The sequence below is a fragment of the Orbicella franksi genome, chromosome 3, assembly GCF_964199315.1.
Source record: "Orbicella franksi chromosome 3, jaOrbFran1.1, whole genome shotgun sequence".
Lineage (NCBI taxonomy): Eukaryota > Metazoa > Cnidaria > Anthozoa > Scleractinia > Merulinidae > Orbicella > Orbicella franksi.
The window spans coordinates 4,948,566-4,970,063 of NC_138147.1; the positions used below are offsets into that span (position 1 = coordinate 4,948,566).

General features: G+C 38.0%; 3 protein-coding genes across 8 annotated transcripts; 1 reads left to right on the forward strand and 2 right to left on the reverse strand.

The window, feature by feature from the left end:
* Window positions 1-1,228: 1,228 nt before the first annotated feature.
* On the reverse strand, window positions 1,229-8,579 carry LOC145480824 (tetraspanin-33-like). 4 transcript variants are annotated; one of them, XM_081459150.1, is made up of 7 exons: window positions 8,407-8,579; window positions 6,714-6,899; window positions 6,216-6,290; window positions 5,019-5,225; window positions 4,166-4,213; window positions 2,634-2,750; window positions 1,229-2,193 (listed from the first exon to the last, which is right to left on the reverse strand). In XM_081459150.1, the coding sequence occupies exons 1-7, from the start codon at window positions 8,488-8,490 to the stop codon at window positions 2,098-2,100; spliced, it is 813 nt and encodes a 270-aa protein (XP_081315276.1). In that variant the 5' UTR covers window positions 8,491-8,579; the 3' UTR covers window positions 1,229-2,097. The 4 variants fall into 4 exon arrangements, with proteins under 4 accessions (XP_081315276.1, XP_081315275.1, XP_081315274.1 ...); XM_081459149.1 differs by having other exon boundaries at window positions 2,628-2,750; XM_081459148.1 differs by lacking the exon at window positions 1,229-2,193 and having other exon boundaries at window positions 2,230-2,750.
* LOC145480819 (uncharacterized) lies at window positions 8,563-14,337 on the forward strand. Its single transcript, XM_081459143.1, has 5 exons — window positions 8,563-8,876; window positions 9,305-9,333; window positions 9,795-10,259; window positions 11,492-11,622; window positions 12,058-14,337. Exons 1-5 carry the CDS (start codon window positions 8,591-8,593, stop codon window positions 12,557-12,559), a joined length of 1,413 nt encoding a protein of 470 aa, XP_081315269.1. The 5' UTR covers window positions 8,563-8,590; the 3' UTR covers window positions 12,560-14,337.
* Window positions 14,338-14,347: 10 nt separating this feature from the next.
* On the reverse strand, window positions 14,348-19,821 carry LOC145480826 (tyrosinase-like). 3 transcript variants are annotated; one of them, XM_081459152.1, is made up of 2 exons: window positions 19,723-19,821; window positions 14,348-15,754 (listed from the first exon to the last, which is right to left on the reverse strand). In XM_081459152.1, exon 2 carries the CDS (start codon window positions 15,738-15,740, stop codon window positions 14,760-14,762), a length of 981 nt encoding a protein of 326 aa, XP_081315278.1. In that variant the 5' UTR covers window positions 15,741-15,754; window positions 19,723-19,821; the 3' UTR covers window positions 14,348-14,759. The 3 variants fall into 3 exon arrangements, with proteins under 3 accessions (XP_081315278.1, XP_081315277.1, XP_081315280.1); XM_081459151.1 differs by having other exon boundaries at window positions 14,348-15,757; XM_081459154.1 differs by lacking the exon at window positions 19,723-19,821 and adding an exon at window positions 16,241-16,522 and having other exon boundaries at window positions 14,348-15,757.
* Between the last annotated feature and the right edge of the window lie 1,677 nt (window positions 19,822-21,498).

Here is a 21,498-nt window from a genome sequence, read left to right on the forward strand (position 1 = left end):
CTACGCACAAAGAAATGCATTATTGAAAGGAAATATAAAATGTTTTCTAGTTTAGAATCGATGCACAAGTAATACAGTTCTATGGGTTGATTATTTAATATCTGAATTTATTTATTAACTGATTAAGTTAAGTTCATTGTTGGCACATTTTCGTAGAGGCACTCAGAGTTTCCAGGTCTTTCTATTGAATCAAAAGATAGCATTCGCAAGTGGACTGACAAGAGACGACAGGAAGTTAGTTCACGCTGCTTAGCAACGACTCTATGTTGGAACTTAAGATTGGGCGAGCTTGCGACTTCTGAGTGTTTCAACGAAGATTGACAAAATGGCATGTTTTTTCATTCTGTTTTAGCGTTTGTATGAGTTTCAAATGGACCTCATTACTAGTAATTATTAATTTATTATCAGTAATTTAATACGCTCTGTTAAAGTCCACGCTTTGTGAGCAAGATACAAGGGAGTGGAACTAGGCGTGAATCTTATAATTACTTTAGCTTTTGCTGGATTGTCGTTTGCTTATCTTGTTTGGAGACAGAATAGTTCAGTTAACAATTCTCAGTGTTTCTTTGAAGAAAAATAGATTAGAATTCGTAACAGAATCTATTTATGTTGAGAATAGAAAACTTTTGTGCGTGTTTGTGAACTCTTACGGATATTTGTGGGGCATCTTTCAATTTGCCTCTCGTCTGAACGAAGAAATAGTTTTCATTTTGCCTCAGGGCAGACACCTGCTGGTCTACTGTTAGGTATATATTTCAGTACCGTAAACATGTAGTGCTTGGTAACACCAGGAAAACTCGTTCCCAGTGACCGTCCATGTCATACATCTCGAGATCAGAGTGAGCCCTGGGATTGAAGTTGAAAGTCCAGCTTAGTTTTTCATAATGCGTTTTGTATTTTTTAAAGAAATTTATAATGTGTCTGTGTTTCTACATGTTTACGGTAACTGCTACTTAGGTTTCTTTTGAATAAGTGGAATAAAGATTTCTTTAAGACTTTCATCTGTGTAGGATGCCTTCTTCTTTCACGCGTACACGCGTGAGTGCTTTGTTTTTGAGCCGCGATTTTATACCAAGGCAGTGGAATTCATTCGTGATCTCAGAGCCTTCGTTCCAACTGCTCAACGACTGCAAATTAAGAATGGGAAGGAGTGGGGCAAAAACGAATGTTTGTCATTCGGCGACACTGAATAAATTTCGCGGCAAATGACTCCAAGTCAGGGTGTCCCATTAAAACCAGCCATTTTCCTTTAATTTACAAACTGTACAAATATATACATGATTATAAAATGTTGCAAGGTTAGGAAACATGCTTACAATCGTTTCTTTCAGTCCAAAATTCACGGTAATATAAATGTACTAATATTCCAGTGGATTTCTGTTAAAAACGAAAACTTTGTCGCGGGCGATAAGTCACACTTCAAATATTAGTTTTCTGATTAACAAAACGAATAAGTGAAACGTATTTTCACAACCAAGTTGTGCAAGTATTTCGTTCTCGTCTCACGATCGATTCGTCGAATACCCGCGAAAATATAAATATTCATAGGTTTTATACAGAGTGTACAACCTTTGGATATACAGTGGAACCCGGCCTTACGGCCACCCCGTTAACATGGCCACCTTCTGGCCCGAAAAAAAAAAAAAAAAAAAAAAAAAAAAAAACCAGCTTAGTCAATCATTTTCTTATTTAAAGAACTCCTAACCCTAACCCCCTTTATACAGCCACCACGTTAATACGGCCAGATTTTTGTGCCTTGTTGGTGACCGGATTAACGGAGTTCCACTGTATTTATATTTTGTAATAAGGAACGTTTTAATAAAGAGCGACGATTATCAAAAATTCTACCTAAAAAACTGTGCTTTCAGTTCAGTTTGGTTGCCAGGTAACAAATCAAGCTGAAGCCAGAAATTCCAGAATGTGCTTGTACCCAGCCTTCCTCCACCCGGTCCCGTCTCCCTCCGCCACCAGCACACACTCTACACTCCTTTTACCATGAACCGAGTGCAAAGCAGGCTTGAAGAGAGTCCATATGTTTCTCTAGTTTTCTGCTGTCTCCTGCGAGCAGAAACCGGATCCTGTGGTTTTTCTTCAGTTTTATAGTACATAGTTAAACCCGGTCTCTCTGTCATGTGACTTCACCACTTGGTCGATACCCCGGATCATGTTGAAAGCACCCAGAATTCCAAGCAACTAAACAGAAAGAAGCATATGAAATGCAATTTTGAACATCAGAATCACCTGTTTGTTACATTATATAGCCAGAAACCTTTATCTGACACGTGGCATGTTTGTTTAGCTCCAACAACAATATGCCATTTTCCGACGGAGTTTCCTTTTGCCTCTTCGTTAGTCTTTGTGCAAACATTTTCAGATGAACATGTGACTGATATACACAAAAATAACCGGGAACGTTAAAAACATCTTCACTGAAATGGTTTTGTACGAAGACTCGTTTGGACTCATGAGGCAAAAGGCAACTTTGGAAATGGCCTTATCAATCAGCCTCGTTTTTATACGCTCAGGGGAGTCTGGACGCTATTTTGAGACAGGTTTTTCTCCCTCCTCCTCCCCCTCTCCATCCCAGGCTTTGCGCAGTCATGGAATAAGAAAGAATCTCCACGTACATGTACCTGAATAACAGCAAAGCCAAACGCGAGGCCACCAACGATGTGAAGATTGTCGTTAATCCAGTTTGTCAAGCTTTCAATACAACCTGTGGTGTATATCAACGATGAAGCTTCTGTTTCCTGAGGCACAAACAGGGCTTGTATTATTTGGTGTGGGATATTAAAGACTGTGAAGTATATATGAAATAATTCATATTTGAACTGCGGTTGTAGATGAAAGTGAAGAGTGATCATCGCGGTAAATTTTTTTTTTTTTTTTTTTTGGAAAATTTACTGCGATGATCATTCTTCACTTTCATATTAAAGACTAAAGCCCTACCATTCCCGAGCAGATCAGTACCAGGTTAAAATTTCAAGCGAGTTGGGCATCTGGCTGCAATTTAAAATGGTTCATAAAACCTTCAAAATTGAAAGTTGAGCAAACATAATTGCGAAAGCTCACTGATTTTTATAACACACATGGTCGTGAAATCCCATTGATTGTTTGCATCATATCCTGAGGAATATTAGATTTTTCCAGGCGTTCAGTATTCGGAAGAGCGTGACGTTGTGTTACATGTACCTTATTTAGAAATGAGTGACAGGGATCAAATGTCAAGTACTTTTATGTAGTTCCACGCGGTTTTTGATAGTGCAAGTCGAATGTTCGCCATGGAGGTTTTTCCTAGTCAAAATAAAGTCAAACGTTGAGTTCAACCGCGGATTTATTGCGTCGTTCTCAACATTCCGTTAGTTGGGCGCAGTGTCAAAAACCGGCGGAGGCGGGCTTGGTGCGAACGTTTTCTCGCCTTACCGCGCCGCGCCTCTCCCCTATTTTTTCGTGCGCCATTTTTCGCTCCAACTATTAAAGTGAATTCCTGAAAAAGGCTTGAGGAATAAGTGAGGGGTGTCATTTTACAACTTCACCACTTCATTACATTACAAGCGAAGTAACACTTCCTATTTTGGTATTTTGTAACTTGCCTTCAGGTCGAGAGCGGAACGAGAAAAGTGGCTGCAACACGCCAAAACCCGCGAAACCGTGCGCCATTTTTCGCGCAGCGCCCCAACTATTGAAATGAATTCCTAGAAAAGGCGTGATGAATATGTGAAGGGTGTCATTTTACAACTTTGCCACTTCATTACATTGCAAGCGAAGTAACACTTCCTATTTTTGCATTTTGTAACCTGTCTTCAGGTCGAGAGCGGAACGAGAAAAGTGGCTGCAACACGCCAAAACCCGCGAAACTGTGCAAAAAGTGCGAGATTGAGGAGAGACCGCTTACAACTAACCGCAAAGAACTTTCACAAAGTCCAATTGTCAGCCACTTTCGGGACACTTGCGCGCTTTTCAGCGCCTTGAAGGAGTTCAACTGACAAAAAAAAACATTTTCGGTAAACGGCGTTTTTACCGTAATAGAAAGACATATCGCCCATTGACAAACAAGTACCAGTGAAGTTCCTGCAAAGATCCGAAAGGCTAGAGAATGACCAGTTGGGCAATTAAATTTAGCGTGGCCAGGTAAAATATGTTGGTGAAAGACGGAGCGACCTACCAGTTTCTCTTTTCTCACTGAAAATCCACAGTGCGTGTTAATTAGATCCTGCACAACAAAATAAAAAAAAATAGAATAATTGCTTAAGTATAAGAATAGCATTTAATAGGGCTGTACAGTGTAATCAGATGGCACTGTTGAAAGCAACACTGCAACGGAAGGCAGAGATAATCGTATCTATAACAGAATTTTCGATTTTTTCATTCATTGGATTTGTAATTATAGTAATTGGAGCGAAAGGAGTATAATTCAGGAAGCAGTCAGGCGTATAATTTCAAAATCGGACGATATAAAACTTACGAACGCGATTAATCTCTGAATTGTACGACTCGAGGTCCAATTAGGAATAAAAATATCATGCCGTCATTAAGAAGTCTTTAGGAACTTTTGAGCGAAAACGTCAGTAGTAGCTTGTAGTACTTTTCAAAAGTTTTACAAACAGTAGAAAAACATGACGATGAAAGTTAGAGCGCAAAGTAATTGACATGCTAATGGCGTAGGTGTCCAGTTACGGGTGCCAAATTGCGGTTTTATCCACTAACAAAACGTTGTACCTAGTTGACACCTGTAAGTGGTCACCCACGTGATCGGAGCTTAAGTGAAACTCGAGCCACAGGCCCACACCGATGTTAATCCATTGCCCATTATTCCCCGGCATTCTGTGAAGTTTTCCAGCTAACAGACTGCTGGTAGTACCCATTCATACTCGTTTCTGGGGAAAGGCACTGCAGTAAGAGTTAATCGCCCAAGGACACAACACAAATCCAGACCAACCAAAGCAGAGTCCATTGTGAATGTAGTAAAAATTTTACTAGTTGGACAAATTGTTCTCTGGGAAAATTCTCTAGCTTACCTCTCGACAGCAAGAGAAAGGCACACCACACGCTTGCACAGTGTTAGCAGAACAGTTAAAATGATCATTCAGCTCCCAGTCATGATATGAGAAGCCTCCACAACACTTCAAACCTTTCTGTATTCCATCTATGGCATTCTGGAGGTCAGGGTCATCTCGGTATCGCATGATCACATTGTGTGTTGCCTCTTTGATTTTGCTACGTGTCTGAGGATGCAAGATGAATATTTATGGCTTGATTTTTGATAGGTTTAGTTAATGCCGATCTTTATTATGTACACCATCTCTTTTAACGTTCCAATCCCAGATGCTAATACTGATTCTATTTAGTGCCTCGCTTCCACTTTGATTAAGGTTATCATATACCAGGTGATGCAGTGCATCCAGTTTAAACTGTACAGACACATGTACCTTAAACTGGAATTTTGAAATAAAATTAATTCTCGAATTTTTCACTTCCTCTAAATGCGAATGTCTGATTATAACCTTTTCAAAGCTACACGTACAAGTCAAAGGGAATTTGTTTGTTTACCCTAATATTTGGACAGTAGCTAGTTTAACATCAAAAAAACAGTAACAGTCTGTGAATTTTTTGTTTCAAAATAATTTTTTTCCAAAAACAATTTTTGTACATTCATTCCACATTGTTTAGTCTTGTTTCAAAAATATTCTGTAATTTTTCACTGAAATTGAAAATGGCAAATGTGACGCATTTTTTTAGCACTTTGGGTACAGAAACTGAAGAACAATTTAAATAAACAAGACTAAAATTCGACTTGCAGCTTTCTAATTAAGGGTGACTTGGATGCTCGCATTTAGAGGTCGTGAAAAACTTGACCATTCATTTTATTTCAAACTTCTTGGTACAGTTTGATAACCAGTTTTTATAAGCTTTATTAATTTTATATTGGAGTTTAGGTATCTACAGTTTAAACCGGATGCACTACATTGCTTTGATGCGAGACACCTCTAAAGGTACAGTATATGGTAACCTTAAGTGACTCCCTTTTCTTATTAGTGTCCTATGTCAATATTAAGTCACTTCTCCCAGTCTGTTCCAATTTCAAATAAGCACCTCTATTCTGTTTTACCTGCGGCACCATCAGGGTACATTGCACTCAATTAACTGAGGTTCACATTCCCTCTAAATTGCTCAGTCACTTAATTCTCACACAAGAAAAATGGCCATTCAATTACCTTGTCAACAAAAAAGAAAGCGATGAAGCCTGTGATCAGTTCCAGAACAAAGATAATGGTCAAAGATCCCATGAACTGGAAACAAATCAAACAAATAACATTAAATTAATTATATTAAAAAGAAAATTATAAACAAACATTTTAAAGAGATCCCCACAAATCAATTCATTATCAAGAGGCATCATTTACTGAGCCTGGCAAAGAAATTTTATATGTTATCAAGTATTCACTTTTGCAGAGAATGAGGCAACTTCTAGCCAATTGTACTGGCTGAAAGAGAACTTAAATCTCAGGCCACAATTTTATAAAGCAAAGGCTTGGGTAAACTTTTGAGCTGCCAAGACCAGAAAATCAGCTGAGCTTGTTGATTGAGCCGGTTTAGTGTTTTGATAGCTACATCCCTGTCTTTGGCACAATGTTGAATTGATCCGATGTCATTCAAGTTTGGCACTTTTTTAAAGAAAATGAAGTTCCACTGTAAAAATGTATTTCACTCACTATGTAAAGTAAGATCTTGTTTTCTCTCAGAGCTCCAATACAGCCACAAAATGTAACCACAAACATCAAACAACCAACAATGATAAGAAGAATGGAAGGGTCAAAGGCCAAACTGTCAAGGTCACTATATTCATTCTTTTCATCATGTGCCCAGGCTCCCACTCCAATGAGTATTATGCTGATGATCTGCATGTCGATGGTATAATGGGTGAGACATTAGTAAAGAAATTCAGCAACTAAAAGTTTACAACATTTGCATCTTATGTACAGGTCAATTAAACATCTTCTCTCTCTCCAGGCAACCAAAGCCTGCTTTCAGCATCCACTGTGACAATACAGTCGAACCTGTACATAACGGCCACCCTCGGGACTTAAGGAACTGGCCGCTTAATACAGGCGGCCGCTTAATACAGGATCACTAAAACTACTCACTGGGCATGGTCTAATGTCAACTTTAATGGTATATCTACAAAAATACTTCACGCAAGGAAACAATAGGACAATCAAGACTCTTTCAAGCAATCAATCAATCAAAGTTCTGTGCCAGCTTGTAACTTATGGTATTAATAATGTACATAACATTGTGTAAATGTACTGTGCAATACATGTAAATTGTCCTCTACTCTTCTACGGTATACAGTGCTGTATTTCTATGGCTTACAGTCGACAACAAAAATATCTCACTCCATCATTTCATAGTTAATATGTTCAATTTCACAGTTGCTACGTTCAGGGTGGCCCCTTATACAGATAAGAATAACGAATAAAGACAAATATAGGACTGCTACAGGGTGGCTGCGGCCGCTGAATAGAGGTGGCTGCCTAATACAGGTAACAAATACAGCGTTTGTATTGGCGAAAAATCAAGACTTTGAAAACTGGCCGCTTAATAGAGGGTGGCTGTTTAATACAGGGCTGTTACATACAGGTCCAACCATATAAATAAGAGGAGATTATTTTTACCTTCAAACACTGTGCAGCCCTAGCTTTTGCAAGACCAGTTGGGGAGTTTAAGAAAACCACAATGGCAACGACAATGGGAACGTCGCTAAACAAAAGATTTAATGAGGAGAACAATGGCTGTGCACATGTGTTATAACTCTTGATACATTTCTTTACCGTCCTAAACAAAGCAACAACATGAAATGACCAAATTCTGTGTTGTCTGGAGAACGAGAACCACAACGGCTAATTTTTTACATTTTTATTTCAAGTTTATCGCTATGTCTCAGATTCAGTTTCGTGGTAGTTTTGATAGTGATAAACAAAGTAAATAACTTAAAAGTATCGCGAGATTCGTAGATAAAATATAAAGTCATTATTTAATCGAAGTTGGTCTCAACGTCGCCGTCGTGGTTATTTAAACTCCCTATTTTAACCCTTACCCCTCCCATGTTATGTCAATATCAATTAATGATGTCACATAAACCCCCGGATATGCCAGGGGGGTGCTGATGTCTCTAATCGATGCGTTACTGAGAACATGACAATTAGTTTCAACGTCATGAATAGAACAACCAAATATTTTTTTCGCAGAACGAATATTACAAGAAATGCTCGTTGTAGAAGTGATCTTGTACAAAGAATTGCTGGGTTTCCCAAGTTATGGACACTTACGTTTGCAGATTGCTTCAGTCTGTATGTTCAGCTGTTAAACATATTTGCTACAAGCTACAAGATCTCAGATACTTACCCACAAAATGGTATTAGTAGCAAAAAGGAAATACTTCACAACACAATGAAAGCTTAACTTCTCCCTCAGTGAATTTTCCTCCATGAAATTTTCTGTCCTGAAACTTTCTGAGGAAAACAAAACTTTGACAACTCTCGATCAATGATTCTTCGATCACCCAGGAACCAGGCCTCCCCGGGAAAGTATGCCGCACGGTATTATGGGTCATTTCCTTGTCAAAACAAAGATGGCAGCAGCAGTGCCTTTCAACGTTGTTTTTGGAATCAACGAAACTCCCTTAACTCACGCTCTGGAGACAAGACGTTTTGATGAAGCATTAGAATATATCAACAGTCGGTACGGAATGTGCTTGGATGAGGGATTTTACCAAAGAATTCCACTCTATATCGTTCTTTCCGGGGAAAATTCTGCAGTTGACGGGGAAGCCATGCCCATTCACTTAAAAATCGCACGACGATTGATAGAGAGAGGTGAGATTTCTCAATATGATTAAATTTATTTGTCAATGTGTCGATTAGCTCTACAGGTAGAGAGCCATAAATCAGCAACCTTGTACATGTGATTTATAAATTCATGATTCCAACTGGGGTGTACTTCAGAAATCAATGCCATAAGGGATAGACTTACAATGTAAGACCTCAATTTCATGAAGGTCTACATCTTCCTTACCAAGTCTACATGTATGTAATTCGGCATGGTCCCTCTACATTTTAATTTTTTTTATGTTTTATGTTTTGTTTTTATCTTTCGTTAATGAACTTCAACGTACCAGTAATTTACAGAACTTTTGTGACGTTCATATATATATATATATATATATATATATATATATATATATATATATATATATATATATATATATATATATATATATATTTTTTTTTTTTTTTTTTTAAAGGGGCAGATCCAAATTTGAGAATTCCAGAGGTGAGTATGATTTCTGTTCTAAAGAATCAAACCTGAATGAAATTGTTGAGAACGACGAGTCTTGCTGATATTTCTTAGAGTGTAAACATTTTTGTGGTTGCCATACCAACAAGAAATGTCTACAGAAAAACCAAATACTATAGTATTAAGCATGTCTTGGAGTTTAACAAGGTCACTTTATGTCAGTTAATTATTCACTCACTGGTGAGTAAATAATTATTGTTAAACACATCTTAGAGCATTGCATCGTGGTCTTGGTTGGTTATTCGAGGACTACAGTAGCTTTTATTGTATCTGGTGCTTTTTAGTATAGGATAGTGACATACTAAAAAGACCTCATTCTCTTTGATGGTTTTCATAAACTCAGTAAATAACAATGAAAATCTAGACAAATGCAACCACGAAATTTTTTTTTTTTTGCCAACTTAACATCATCCTGCCTTTTGTTTGTCACTCCGTAGACTTGTGGTGCTGAGTACATTGGACCTGGCACATCTCCACTACAATGTGTCGTCAACTTCTACAACCTGGTTACAAGCAAAGACACCGTACTCACACGAGATGCATTATCCACACATGAGGCATTATCCCTTAATGGGAAGAGTATAAAAGACACTGCAGACTTGATTGAAGAACTGATAAATGTGGTGTGGTTGCTATTGGGTCACGGAGCTGAAGTTAATGTTAGAGACACTGAATCAAAGACACCTCTGCACACCACATTGTTGAGGTCACAGGACTTGCGTATGGCACAGACCTTATGTGACAATGGGGCTGATCTTATGGCGACTGATTGTCATGGCAACACACCACTTATGTCTCTTTGTAGTCCACTGCCCTGGCGTGATGGCATAGAGCAAGGACCATGTCTTGATAGCGACATAAGTGAAGCTGTGCGCTTTCTGTTATCTTTTGAAAATGTAAAGGTATGTTTAGTCTTTGATTATTGTTGAATTGGAACGGTTTTCCATAGCAACTAAATACAAAGTATTTATGTCTTACCTTCTCAGTTCATGCAATCCCTGTCTTTGCTTGCATCGCTTGACAAATTCTTAATTAAAGAGACTTGATGGGACATTTTGTGATAAACTCTGTAACAATGACGATATGGGAGCACTGCTTTTTGAAATGCAAACTTGAATGGTAAAAGAAAATTGGATTTAATAGATTATTTTCAAATGGTGTAAGAGAATAAAACTACCAAAAATGAATATTGCTATGTTAGCAGTGTTAATATTAATCATCGAGGTCATCGCATTGGTCATGGTAAAGGCCATGATCATACTGGCCATTAACTTTGTATTATTATATGGCTAGCTCCGTGAGCGGGCAAGATGAATCAAATCCTGCGCTGTGATTGGCTACCCGAGCGGGCAAGATGGAGCTATCTTGCCCGCTCGGGACTACCCGCCGTGTCCCGCAAGAAAAATTTCCCCGAAAGCCATATAATAAATCCTTTATTGACCAAGCTTGTTCGGTCAAGATGGCTGGATATTGGCCTCGTTCTTTTTTTGCGAGTTTATGGGCCTCGACTCCGTCTTGGTCCATAAACTCGCGAAAAAAAGAACTTGGCCAATATCCAGCCATCTTGACCTCACACTTAGTCAATAACCCATATGTATTTAGTACACAGTAGCAAATCACTGAAATGAACAGGTTAATCATAGTATTACTGACATTGTGAAGGTGAATTAATCAACATGACACGAGCGTGGGACAAAGAAAAATTCTGAGTCCCTAAAAGGAATCGAACCCATGACCTCCCGAACACCGGGCGGGCGCTCTATCCACTGAGCTACGAGAACTCATGGAGAGCAAGGTCATTTAACTGAGTTCATATATGATAGGTGTCCTGCATACTGCTAGGATCAACGCTATCGAATTCATCGTGAGTAGTGATAAGTTAATAAAGATGGTGAATTTTAAGCTCGGTAATGAAATGTGAAGGTGAATTAATCAACATGACACGAGCGTGGGACAAAGAAAAATTCGATTCCTTTCGGGGACTCAGAATTTTTTCTTGGTCCCATGCTCGTGTCATGTTGATTAATTCACCTTCACATTTCATTACCGAGCTTAAAATTCACCATCTTTATTAACTTATCATTACTGACATTGTTAACAGCACTTGGCATAACAAGTTTTGTTTTCATTCAAGATTGATCACTGTGGAATTCACAGTAGAACAGCTCTGTTCTATGCCATGCAGTCAGCTAACTTTAAAGTTGCAACGATTCTTCTTGATCGTGGAGCTGATCCCAGTCTGCGTGGCTTGGGCCCTGATGGAAGGTAAATATGTTATTTCGTTTTTTATTAGTTGAGGCTGATGAATGCACCTCTATAGCTTCTATTTAAATGTACATCTCCTTTGAGAGCACACCAACTATGCATGGTGTTTTACCCTCCTAGAGACGACCTTCACCCTTAAGTACAAATGGTTACTCATCTGTCCAGCTATTCAGAGACATTACCTGACAAGACATGCTGGGTGGTAGGGTGGGCAGTGGGCGGCAGCAGGAGCATCACCCTTACAAATGAATGTAACTGCCTCATGCTTAAGAAACCAAAGTTACACGTGAGTGCCAGCTCTTGGACTTGGGCCTCTATACCCACAGAAAGCTATCCAGTTTATAGAATGATTGTAGAAGTACATGTAATTTTATCCCAGACATTTATTTTTTTAGATAAGAATTAAATTTCTTTTAATATTTCTTCACATCTCAGATACATTTCTCCCTTGCTAGCCGCCATTATTCCATGGTCATCCATTGGACGAAAGGATACATCTGCAGTTTGCCGAGAGCTTTCCCCTCTAGTGGATAAAGGCTATTTTTCTACTGAGGAAATTCTATTGGAACTCCTTGATTACACCTCTTGGGGAAACCCAAGTGATGTGTCTTTACTAAACCTGAAACAATTTGGAATTAGCTTGATTCCCATGTTGTTCGGACAAAGCATGTGTAAGTTGCGCCAACTAGCATCAAGGATGTTTATTGACGGCATGTATGCTGGTGAGGCATTTGGACTGTTGAGTTCAAGCGAAGTGGCATGTTTGGTAAGAAGACACAGTCTTCCAGCTGAACTCATCACAGATTTTCAGATTGTCTTGCTGAGGCATAAGATCTTGAATGCCTTAGCAGAAACAGACTGGGACTTGTGGGATGTTGAGGAGTTCACGCTGGATGAAAGCAGTGAATATGATGAATCAGACGATGAGTATTGGTAGCTTTCCTTGAAATATTTGCATCATAAAAGTGACTGGCGGTTCAATGTTTCAAGGCAGCAAAACTGATCACTCTTAATCTGTCTCCAACATATCCAGTTAGGGCTGGCAAATGATAAAATCTAAGACTTGCCAAGATGCCGAGACCCTTGTTTGAAAACTTAGGAACAAGACTTTTTAAATCAGTTTTGGAAAATCTGGGTCCCAGAACTTAATGATCAACCATCCTAAGTGCTCTTGGCTAAGCTAGAAACTGAATAGCATTTCCTATAACAACTGAGTATTGACTTGAATCAATAGCAGTCAGAGGTAATTGCAAGTGATTTGCCTGTAGCAATAACATTTTGACCTTTTCGCTATCGCAGTAGGTTCTGTTTGAGACCCCTGGGCCAAAAAACAAATCTAAGACCTCCAAGAAAGAAGGAACACAAAAAAGAGCCTTTGTTACTCATCATAACGGCTTCTGAGATTACAAGATCAGTTCAAGAAGGATCTGCTCAAGTATACAAGCCACAAGAGTTTCTTGGTACCATTTGCCACCCCTCCATTGTCCTCTTGGAAAGTACCAAGAAAGCTTTCTCATCAGCTCCCAATCAATTTTCTCTGGTGTCCATCTTCCATTCATGGTAAATCTCATACCCAGGTCATATTTCATCCTCAGTTATTTCTGTGTATTTGCACAAGGAAGAGTGTACTGTTGATTGTCTTTGTTCCCTCCACTCCCCATTTTATTAATTTTCTTTTTAGAATCATTACAGAAATATTCGACCCGCACAATCTTATCTAGTATTAAAGGAGCTATGTCATGGTTTGCACGTCTTGAAAGTGTAGCCTAAATTTTTCAAGTTCTTCATTTTTTTTATCTGTATTAATCTTCTTGTTCCTTTATGGTTTATCTTTATTATCTCTATGGTGTTTATCTCTATGGTGTTTCTCTTTCTTAGAAAACTAGTATTTTCAGCTTTCCTTCAATTTAAAGGTATTTTATTTGTATGTTGCCGAAATAACTCAAAATACCATCACTGAGCTCCTTTAAGTCATGCAAAGCATGCAGAAGGCACAATGCAAGTAGTGGACAATGCAGCAGTACCATTTGCACGTACTGCTGGCCTATATTACTAGATATCATCACTCTTTTACAATAATTATTTTAAAATTGCAATTTCACATTTCTATAGAAGTTTGAATTCAGAAACATCCGTTAGTACAATGTAAGCCTTCCATTCGATTATTTTAATCACCAATTATCACAAGGGTGATCATAATAATTTCAGTCAATGACTAATAACATTGACAATTATTGTTGTCTATGACAGTCCCCTGTTTTTGATAAGTAGTTTCACCTTGACGAGAATTCTTCATTTGATTGTTTTGTTTAGCTCTCTGTCACTTGACAAGAAGCGCAAGAAATAGAAATTGACACCACCTCAAGTAATACCACACATTTAAAGGTGTTTAATAAAATCACCCATATTCCAGCAAACAGTCATGTTAAAACAAATACCCTTAGATAATAATTATAATAATTATTAGTGTTTACCATAAAAATGCTCCCAAATTTGAGAGGTATAGTTTATGATATCTTGTTTTGTTTTGAATTGAAAACAGTTTTTTTTTTCTTAGGTAAGAATTGACTGATTTACATATTGACTGATTTACATGTAAATCCAGTGGCTCTCTTTTAGACTTTTCATTCAAGTTCACAGTTTGTACTTTGCATGCTTTTGGATTGTCAAGGTTACAAAAATAAATTGTCTCCCATTCCTGAATAAACGCCCAGTCACCAACTCAAATTAGATTGCCCAGCACTAGTTTGATTTATCATATTCGATTATCATATTTGATTATCATGTTACTAGCAAACTTTCCACTACAGTATATCACTTTTGGATCATTATAATTTATTGGGAAATCAAACAGAATTACATAAACAAAATAAAAATACCCCACACTGTATGCCCTGATCCCTAAACCCCTGTCAAATTATTTTGCTCTGCTAGTCTTTTTGTAACCGCTACAGTTTTTAAAGAAGCCTAACGTGACGAGACGATCTTTAGGTTTGTCACGTAATATTTGCGTGACCAACCAAGAGATTGCCTGGGCTTGTCACTTAAACTTTGCGTGACCAGCCGAGAGATTGCCTGGGTTTGTCACGTAATCTTTACGTGAACAACCAAAAGATTGCCTGCCATCTTGGTAGTTCTTAATCTTCATACGTGACTTTCACTCCACCAGGGAGGTTATCTGAATCCAGCCATTGCCAACCGTAGTATTCTAGCATGGGCAACTTGTCAGGAATGCTTGGAAAGTAAACAAACTTGTAATCGTCTCCTTTTTTCTGCCATTGGTGCCAGATCTTGTCCAGGAAGGAGTGATGAGGGATCACCTCAGGAGCATTAGAAGCTGATGTTGTAAACATCGTTCCACGCACAACGTGGTGAATATCATTATGATAAATCAAACGGACTATTTCTTCAAACTCAAGGAACATTTCTACTGGTAGCGCTAGTGTTCTGAGGAGATGTGCTGGATTCCCGGTTAGACTGACGTAACTAAAATTCCTTGTCAGACACCCTCCTCCTGTGATCTTGAGCAGACGCCATTGATCCTTGTTAAAAGGCCCGTCCTCGACACACTGGTACTCTGAAGGGTTTCCATCCCCACCTAACCCGTGGTCGCCAGGGCTCCAGAAGTCTTCGTCACCAGACCCACTCCACCATCGGTCAGCAACTCGGCTCCAGTTCCAATACGGAAGAGTGATTCGACAGTCGATTCTGCGTAGAAGATTCTCGAACTCAACCAAGAACCATCGGTGCCATGGGAAAAATATGTAGGGTGATGAATGGAGCAGCTCGTTTGGGGTGGCGATATGAAAAGCGACCAATCTGTAATAGTCTTCCTTCAAAGCCGGATGCGTCGACGCCATCTTGTACGCGTTGAGAAAACGCCGTCTTTGGTTGACGCCCATTTTGATGAAGTCTTTACGCACCCGGTAACAGTTTGTTAGCTTGCCATCCCGACATTCACAGCGTTCGTCGCACTTGTTCAGTGCGTAGCTTCCCTCCGGGCAGTTTTCTGGAGTTTCCACTCCCAGAAATTCCATGATCTTTCCTTGTTCGCCCGCTTCTGAAATGTTCCAGCTGAATAGAAGGACGACAACAAACCAATTGTGGGCTACCAACATGTTGCTTGGGTACACTGCTGACAAATAAAATTGAGATTTACTGAGCAATAGACGCCAACTATTTTGCCGTTATTCTTTCACGCAACAGTGATTTGCAGTGATTCGTATAAAGATAGGAAAAACGGAAAGACTGACTGACTGACTGACTGACTGACTGACTGACTGACTGACTGGCTGGCTGGCTGACTGACTGCTGACTGGCTGACTGACTATTGTATTTAAAATATTATGTTAATTTTCTCTGGAAGCAACAGTTTGCAAATGAAGAATACAATCTAGCTGGCTGCAAATCTATGGTCTATTTTGGGTAGGCTAAATAACAGAAGGGTTTATGGTACAGGCAGTTGCACAATTAAGGATAACGAATTTCGGAGAAAGGAGGAATGAATCGGTGCAAACAACTTGTCATTGAGTGTTACTTGGAGTTTTCCAGTAGTTTTCAAGTGTATCATATTTGCATTTGTATCTCTACAGCGAAACTTAATTGATGAACTGTTTACCTGAAGATGTCTCGTCAAGCGTTGAAATATTCGGAATCTTTTTTTCTTGACTTACGGTCACTTGGTTTATTTTAGGAAGAGACTTTCGGCTTCAGCTTTTACATGTACATTGACAGTGCTTGGTACCAACAAATACATATGGAAATTACATGATCCTAGAGCTTTTGAAATTTTTACAGCCTACGGAAACGGAACTGCAAACGGAAACGGAAATTGGTCAACAAAAGATTAAGTAGTTTCCATAACTGTTGCGATATAAACACGTGAGTTCTATATTGAATGGCCCCGTGATTATCAGAAATTTCAGATACCTAAATGTTAGGTCGTCTCGATCGATACATATATATATATATATATATATATATATATATATATATATATATATATATATATATATATATATATATAAAAAGTTAAGATGCTTCGAGCCAACAGGGATGCCACGCGCCAGAAGGATCCAAAAGGATTCGTAGTCCAAACCTCGAGTAATGAAATTTGTAGGCAATTGTGGAAAACGAGGACGGACAACTTCGAGCGAAAAAAATATATATATACAGTAAAAAATCTAAGAAATCTAAATCTAGTTTATATATATATATATATATATATATATATATATATATATATATATATGTGGACATTTTTTCAGGCTTTTCCTTTGCAATGTCCTCTTTGGGATCGTCACGAGAACACGTCATGCTCGGTCGCACTGAAGTGTAGCCTTGCATGGGAGAGTTTTCACTTCATTGCATTTTCGATTTTTCATCAGTTGAACATCTGTGTTGTTCGAAAGTTGGACAACGCTATCCACCGGATAAATCGCTATCCAGTGGATAGCGAGGTTTGTTTTGTTAACATTTATCGGCTGGATAGCGTTATCCAGCGTTTGAAGAGTCGGGACCTGTTGAAAATGGTTGTTTGTATAACATTTAAATTTAAAACTTGTCCGTCTCTCATTTGTAGCATTGCATTGTTTAGCTCTAAACTCTTTTTATTGTATTGGAATATTGTTTTTCCGGCCCTGGCTGAATATTATTTTAGGCTGAAAACATTCTTATAAACATCCTAAGATTAGTTAAAGGAATACAAAGTGTTCTATGCCGTGACAACGTCAGATTATCTGTCCTGTCATGACTTTGATGGCAGTGAAGTAATTTTGGAGCCACACTGCAGCCTCATATGACACGCATAAGTTCTTGCAGAAATGTAATAGCATGGAACATACGGCAGTGCTATTTTAGTTTGTTGTTTTTTTGTTGTTGTTGTTGTTGTTGTTTTGTTTTGTTTTGTTTTTTTGTTGTTGTTTTTGTTTTTCTGTTTTTTTTTCTAGATTTGCCGTTGAGAGAAAGGAAGAATTCTTTCCATAATCTCAGTGTCGGATTTATTCTTAAAATTTCGCAGGTTTCAGCCAAATTTCAGATATTCCCATGAAACAGATCTTTTCATATATAAAAAAGATTGTTACAAGGAGAGCAAAAAATCTTCAGCAATATGAGACGATTATCGTACAACGTTTTGTCTAAAGTTACCGACAGAAAAGAACTGCAGTGAAACCAATTCATGACGAGTTGTCAGGGGTCTGGGAAAGTTTGTTCGTTCTAACGGAGGTTTATTTTAACGGACTTACTGATTGTAACTATCCTTCGTGATACTGTGGGTACTTCGTTATAAAGGCGTACGTTATATAACGTGATTCTACTGTAAATGATAATCAACTGAATTGAAGCCTCTTGTTGTGAAGAGGCCTTAAGACTTCAGTCTATAATTCCACATTATTTTGTGTTTATGCACGCCGATAAACCTAGACCATAATTCAGTGAAATACATCATATTGAGTCCGAGCGCTCTCTGTTTTGACTAAGTGTGTTCCAGGTCATTTCACACGCCCCAAGGGGATCGCACTAGTTAAAATGCTCAATTAAGATTCAACATGCTAAGTGCGCAGAAATCACGCGAGGGAAATTGGGAACTCTACAGTGTCTGACGCCTCGTAGTAGAGCTTGCGTTGCGCGCGCTGTAGAGAGCCGTAACGATGTCATGTAACGTGTTTAACAGGTCTCTTACAGGAAAACATTCGGGGGATATTTGTTTAAGTTGCATATTAATGTTTCGTTAGCCTCTGGTAGGAAGCTGATCCGAAAATTTCTTGGGAGTTACTTTACTAGCTAATTCCATGCAGTTTATAATAAATAAACAGTTTTGACCATTTTAATCAAAATCAGCATGAATTTGGTTAAATTAAATCAAAGGTTATCCTCGCAGTTGTTCGCGATGTATATTCATCTCATTTGTTCTAACTATTAGGTGCTATGATACATTGTCAAAGAACCATAGAGACGGTAAAGGAATCTAAAATCGCTCTCAGAAGGCATAAAAATACAAACTTGAGGTCCAAAATTTAGCCCAAACTTCCAAAGTTCCTCATTTACAAATTGCTTCTATGTATCATGTCAGTCTTGATCCTTTCTTGCTTGTTACCTCCTTCATTCTTTTGTAGCAGTTTTTTCTGTTCGCAGACTAACACAATTTCTTTTTACAGATGTCTCAATGAAAAATAGAAAGTTATAAAATCTTCCGTGCATGGCCGCATTTGTACGATATATTAAGAGAGATATATTAATTGATTTCTACTCGTTCTGGAAACGTATTGAGCATCATAACAGTGGTTTTGTTTTACAGGTAAGACTCATTGGTCTGTTCTTTTAATTTGCGGTCAATTTTAAGGTGTAAGGAATTCTTATACTAAACGCGGAGACTAGTTCGCCGACATATTATTAGAATGTAACCATTCGTGAATAACATATTTCCCTTTAGTCAAATGAAAAGCAGCAGCATGGTTCTTTTAAACTAGATTAAAACAATCTAGGATTTCGTAAGCTGCAGCTTATAAGGCCGATAGTTTCAATTTTAAGGTGTAAGGAATTCTTATACTAAACGCGGAGACTAGTTTGCCGATATATTATTAGAATGTAACCATTCGTGAATAACATATTTCCCTTTAGTCAAATGAAAAGCAGCAGCATGGTTCTTTTAAACTAGATTAAAACAATCTAGGATTTCGTAAGCTGCAGCTTATAAGGCCGATAGTTTCAATTTTAAGGTGTAAGGAATTCTTATACTAAACGCGGAGACTAGTTTGCCGATATATTATTAGAATGTAACCATTCGTGAATAACATATTTCCCTTTAGTCAAATGAAAAGCAGCAGCATGGTTCTTTTAAACTAGATTAAAACAATCTAGGATTTCGTAAGCTGCAGCTTATAAGGCCGATAGTTTCAATTTTAAGGTGTAAGGAATTCTTATACTAAACGCGGAGACTAGTTTGCCGATATATTATTAGAATGTAACCATTCGTGAATAACATATTTCCCTTTAGTCAAATGAAATGCAGCAGCATGGTTCTTTTAAACTAGATTAAAACAATCTAGGATTTCGTAAGCTACAGCTTATAAGGATGATAGTTTCTTTATATATACATACCTTATTAAAAAAGCAACCTTACAAAAATTTATCCTCATCCGTGCCCGGAATTCCAAGAAGGGTTATGCGCTTAGAAACAAATTTTAACTCTTTCTGGGCAATGTTATGTTATTTACTTTCCTCACTTTAAAATACTATCCAGTTAAAATTATCGCCTAGTAACAGTTTCAAATGATAGACAGGCCAATATGCATATCACAATAGAAAAAATAACAATAAAACCAAACGGCGAATAAATTTACGATGATCCTTAACCAAATAAAGTCCACCAAAAACTGTCTAAGTAGGCCAATCGTTAGGAGGTAATTTTCGACTAAAATTCAGGAAATTCGAGTGGAAAACCAATTGGTTAAAATTGTAAAAATGTCTCAAATTTTGTTGGTTGCTAGCAGTACGATTTCAGCATTAATGAGACAAAGTTCCCTCGAACGTCTAAGACTGACCGTAATTTTCATCGCATTTCTCACAGTTAAACAGATATTTTGACATTGTGACCGATTGTAACAGATATCAAGACATTATTTAGAACCAACTGTCAGCATTGTGTCAAGTAGTAGGTGAGGTGTAATATTTGCACTGAGTTTTATGCAAAATGAAAAAAGTCTTGCATGTTCTATATCAAAGGATTCTGCTGTTTTCTTCGCTTAATTTATCCTGTAATAAACAGCTCGTGATTTGCAAAATAGCCTTTTTTGACTTGGGCGGTTTGTTTTCCATTACGGACCCAGTAAGAGTCTCTAGGGAATTGTTCTTTTATCCATCTAAGTCATCTAAAAAATTATTCATACACAGACACGAGACTACTTGAAAATTTGAAAGCAAGAATTCTCAAGAGTATCATCACATGGTCTGAAATGGAGCAACAAACCGCCCAAGCTAAAAAGGTCTGTCTATTGGAACTCCGCACTTTGTGGTAATCCCTTACATCGGTATTATTAATAATCAACATATTTTATAAAAAGGTTACGTGGTTACGTGTCCAATACGATCTACGAAAACAGCGAAAGATCACAAAAACAAGCCAAAACACAAAATGTCAAACCATACAGCAAATAGAAAGTAAGCATACAGGCTAATCTTTGCTGACGTTATTGTTTACATTTTTCCTCATTAACATACGACTTTGCTCATAGAAGGCATTACGCTTGACACGATTTTACTACAAAAACTTAAAGAGCTTGTGAAACTTAGTAAGTGGTGAAATTTTTGGCTCTTTGGGTGTAATATTCCACGAGAAATTGGCTTTCAAAAACATCAAAATTTCTGCGTGGCAAAAGCGCTAATGAGCTCATACATTCTTTGTAAAATTTTGAACTTTTAAACCCGCGTCGCACAAAAAGTATTCAATACATCCCGCTCAAATTCCTTGGGACAGTTAATCATGCTGTGCCCTTTCAATATTCAGTATTAATCTCTTTGTAGATCCATCAGAAACTGTATCGCTTATGGTAATGAGGAAAATATTGTAAGCAAAGATTCCCCTACAGCAAAGGAGGCTATTTATACAATTCAACTATAGAACACCATCTTTGGAATATATGGTGTAATGAGTCAAACGCTGCACAGCAAGCCCGACTGGTGCCCACTCTCCTCGAGAAAAGCTGATTCGGGTAGATTTTTTCGACTAGAGCAGTCTCAGGATTGACTTTTGTACATTATGCTAGCATTTTTTCGAGCATTTTAGTGAGGCAAGAGCATTAATCATTATTCGAGAATTTTAATTGCATTTTCCCGGAAAATTAATATTTTTTTCCACCAAAAAAAAACAGGAATAAA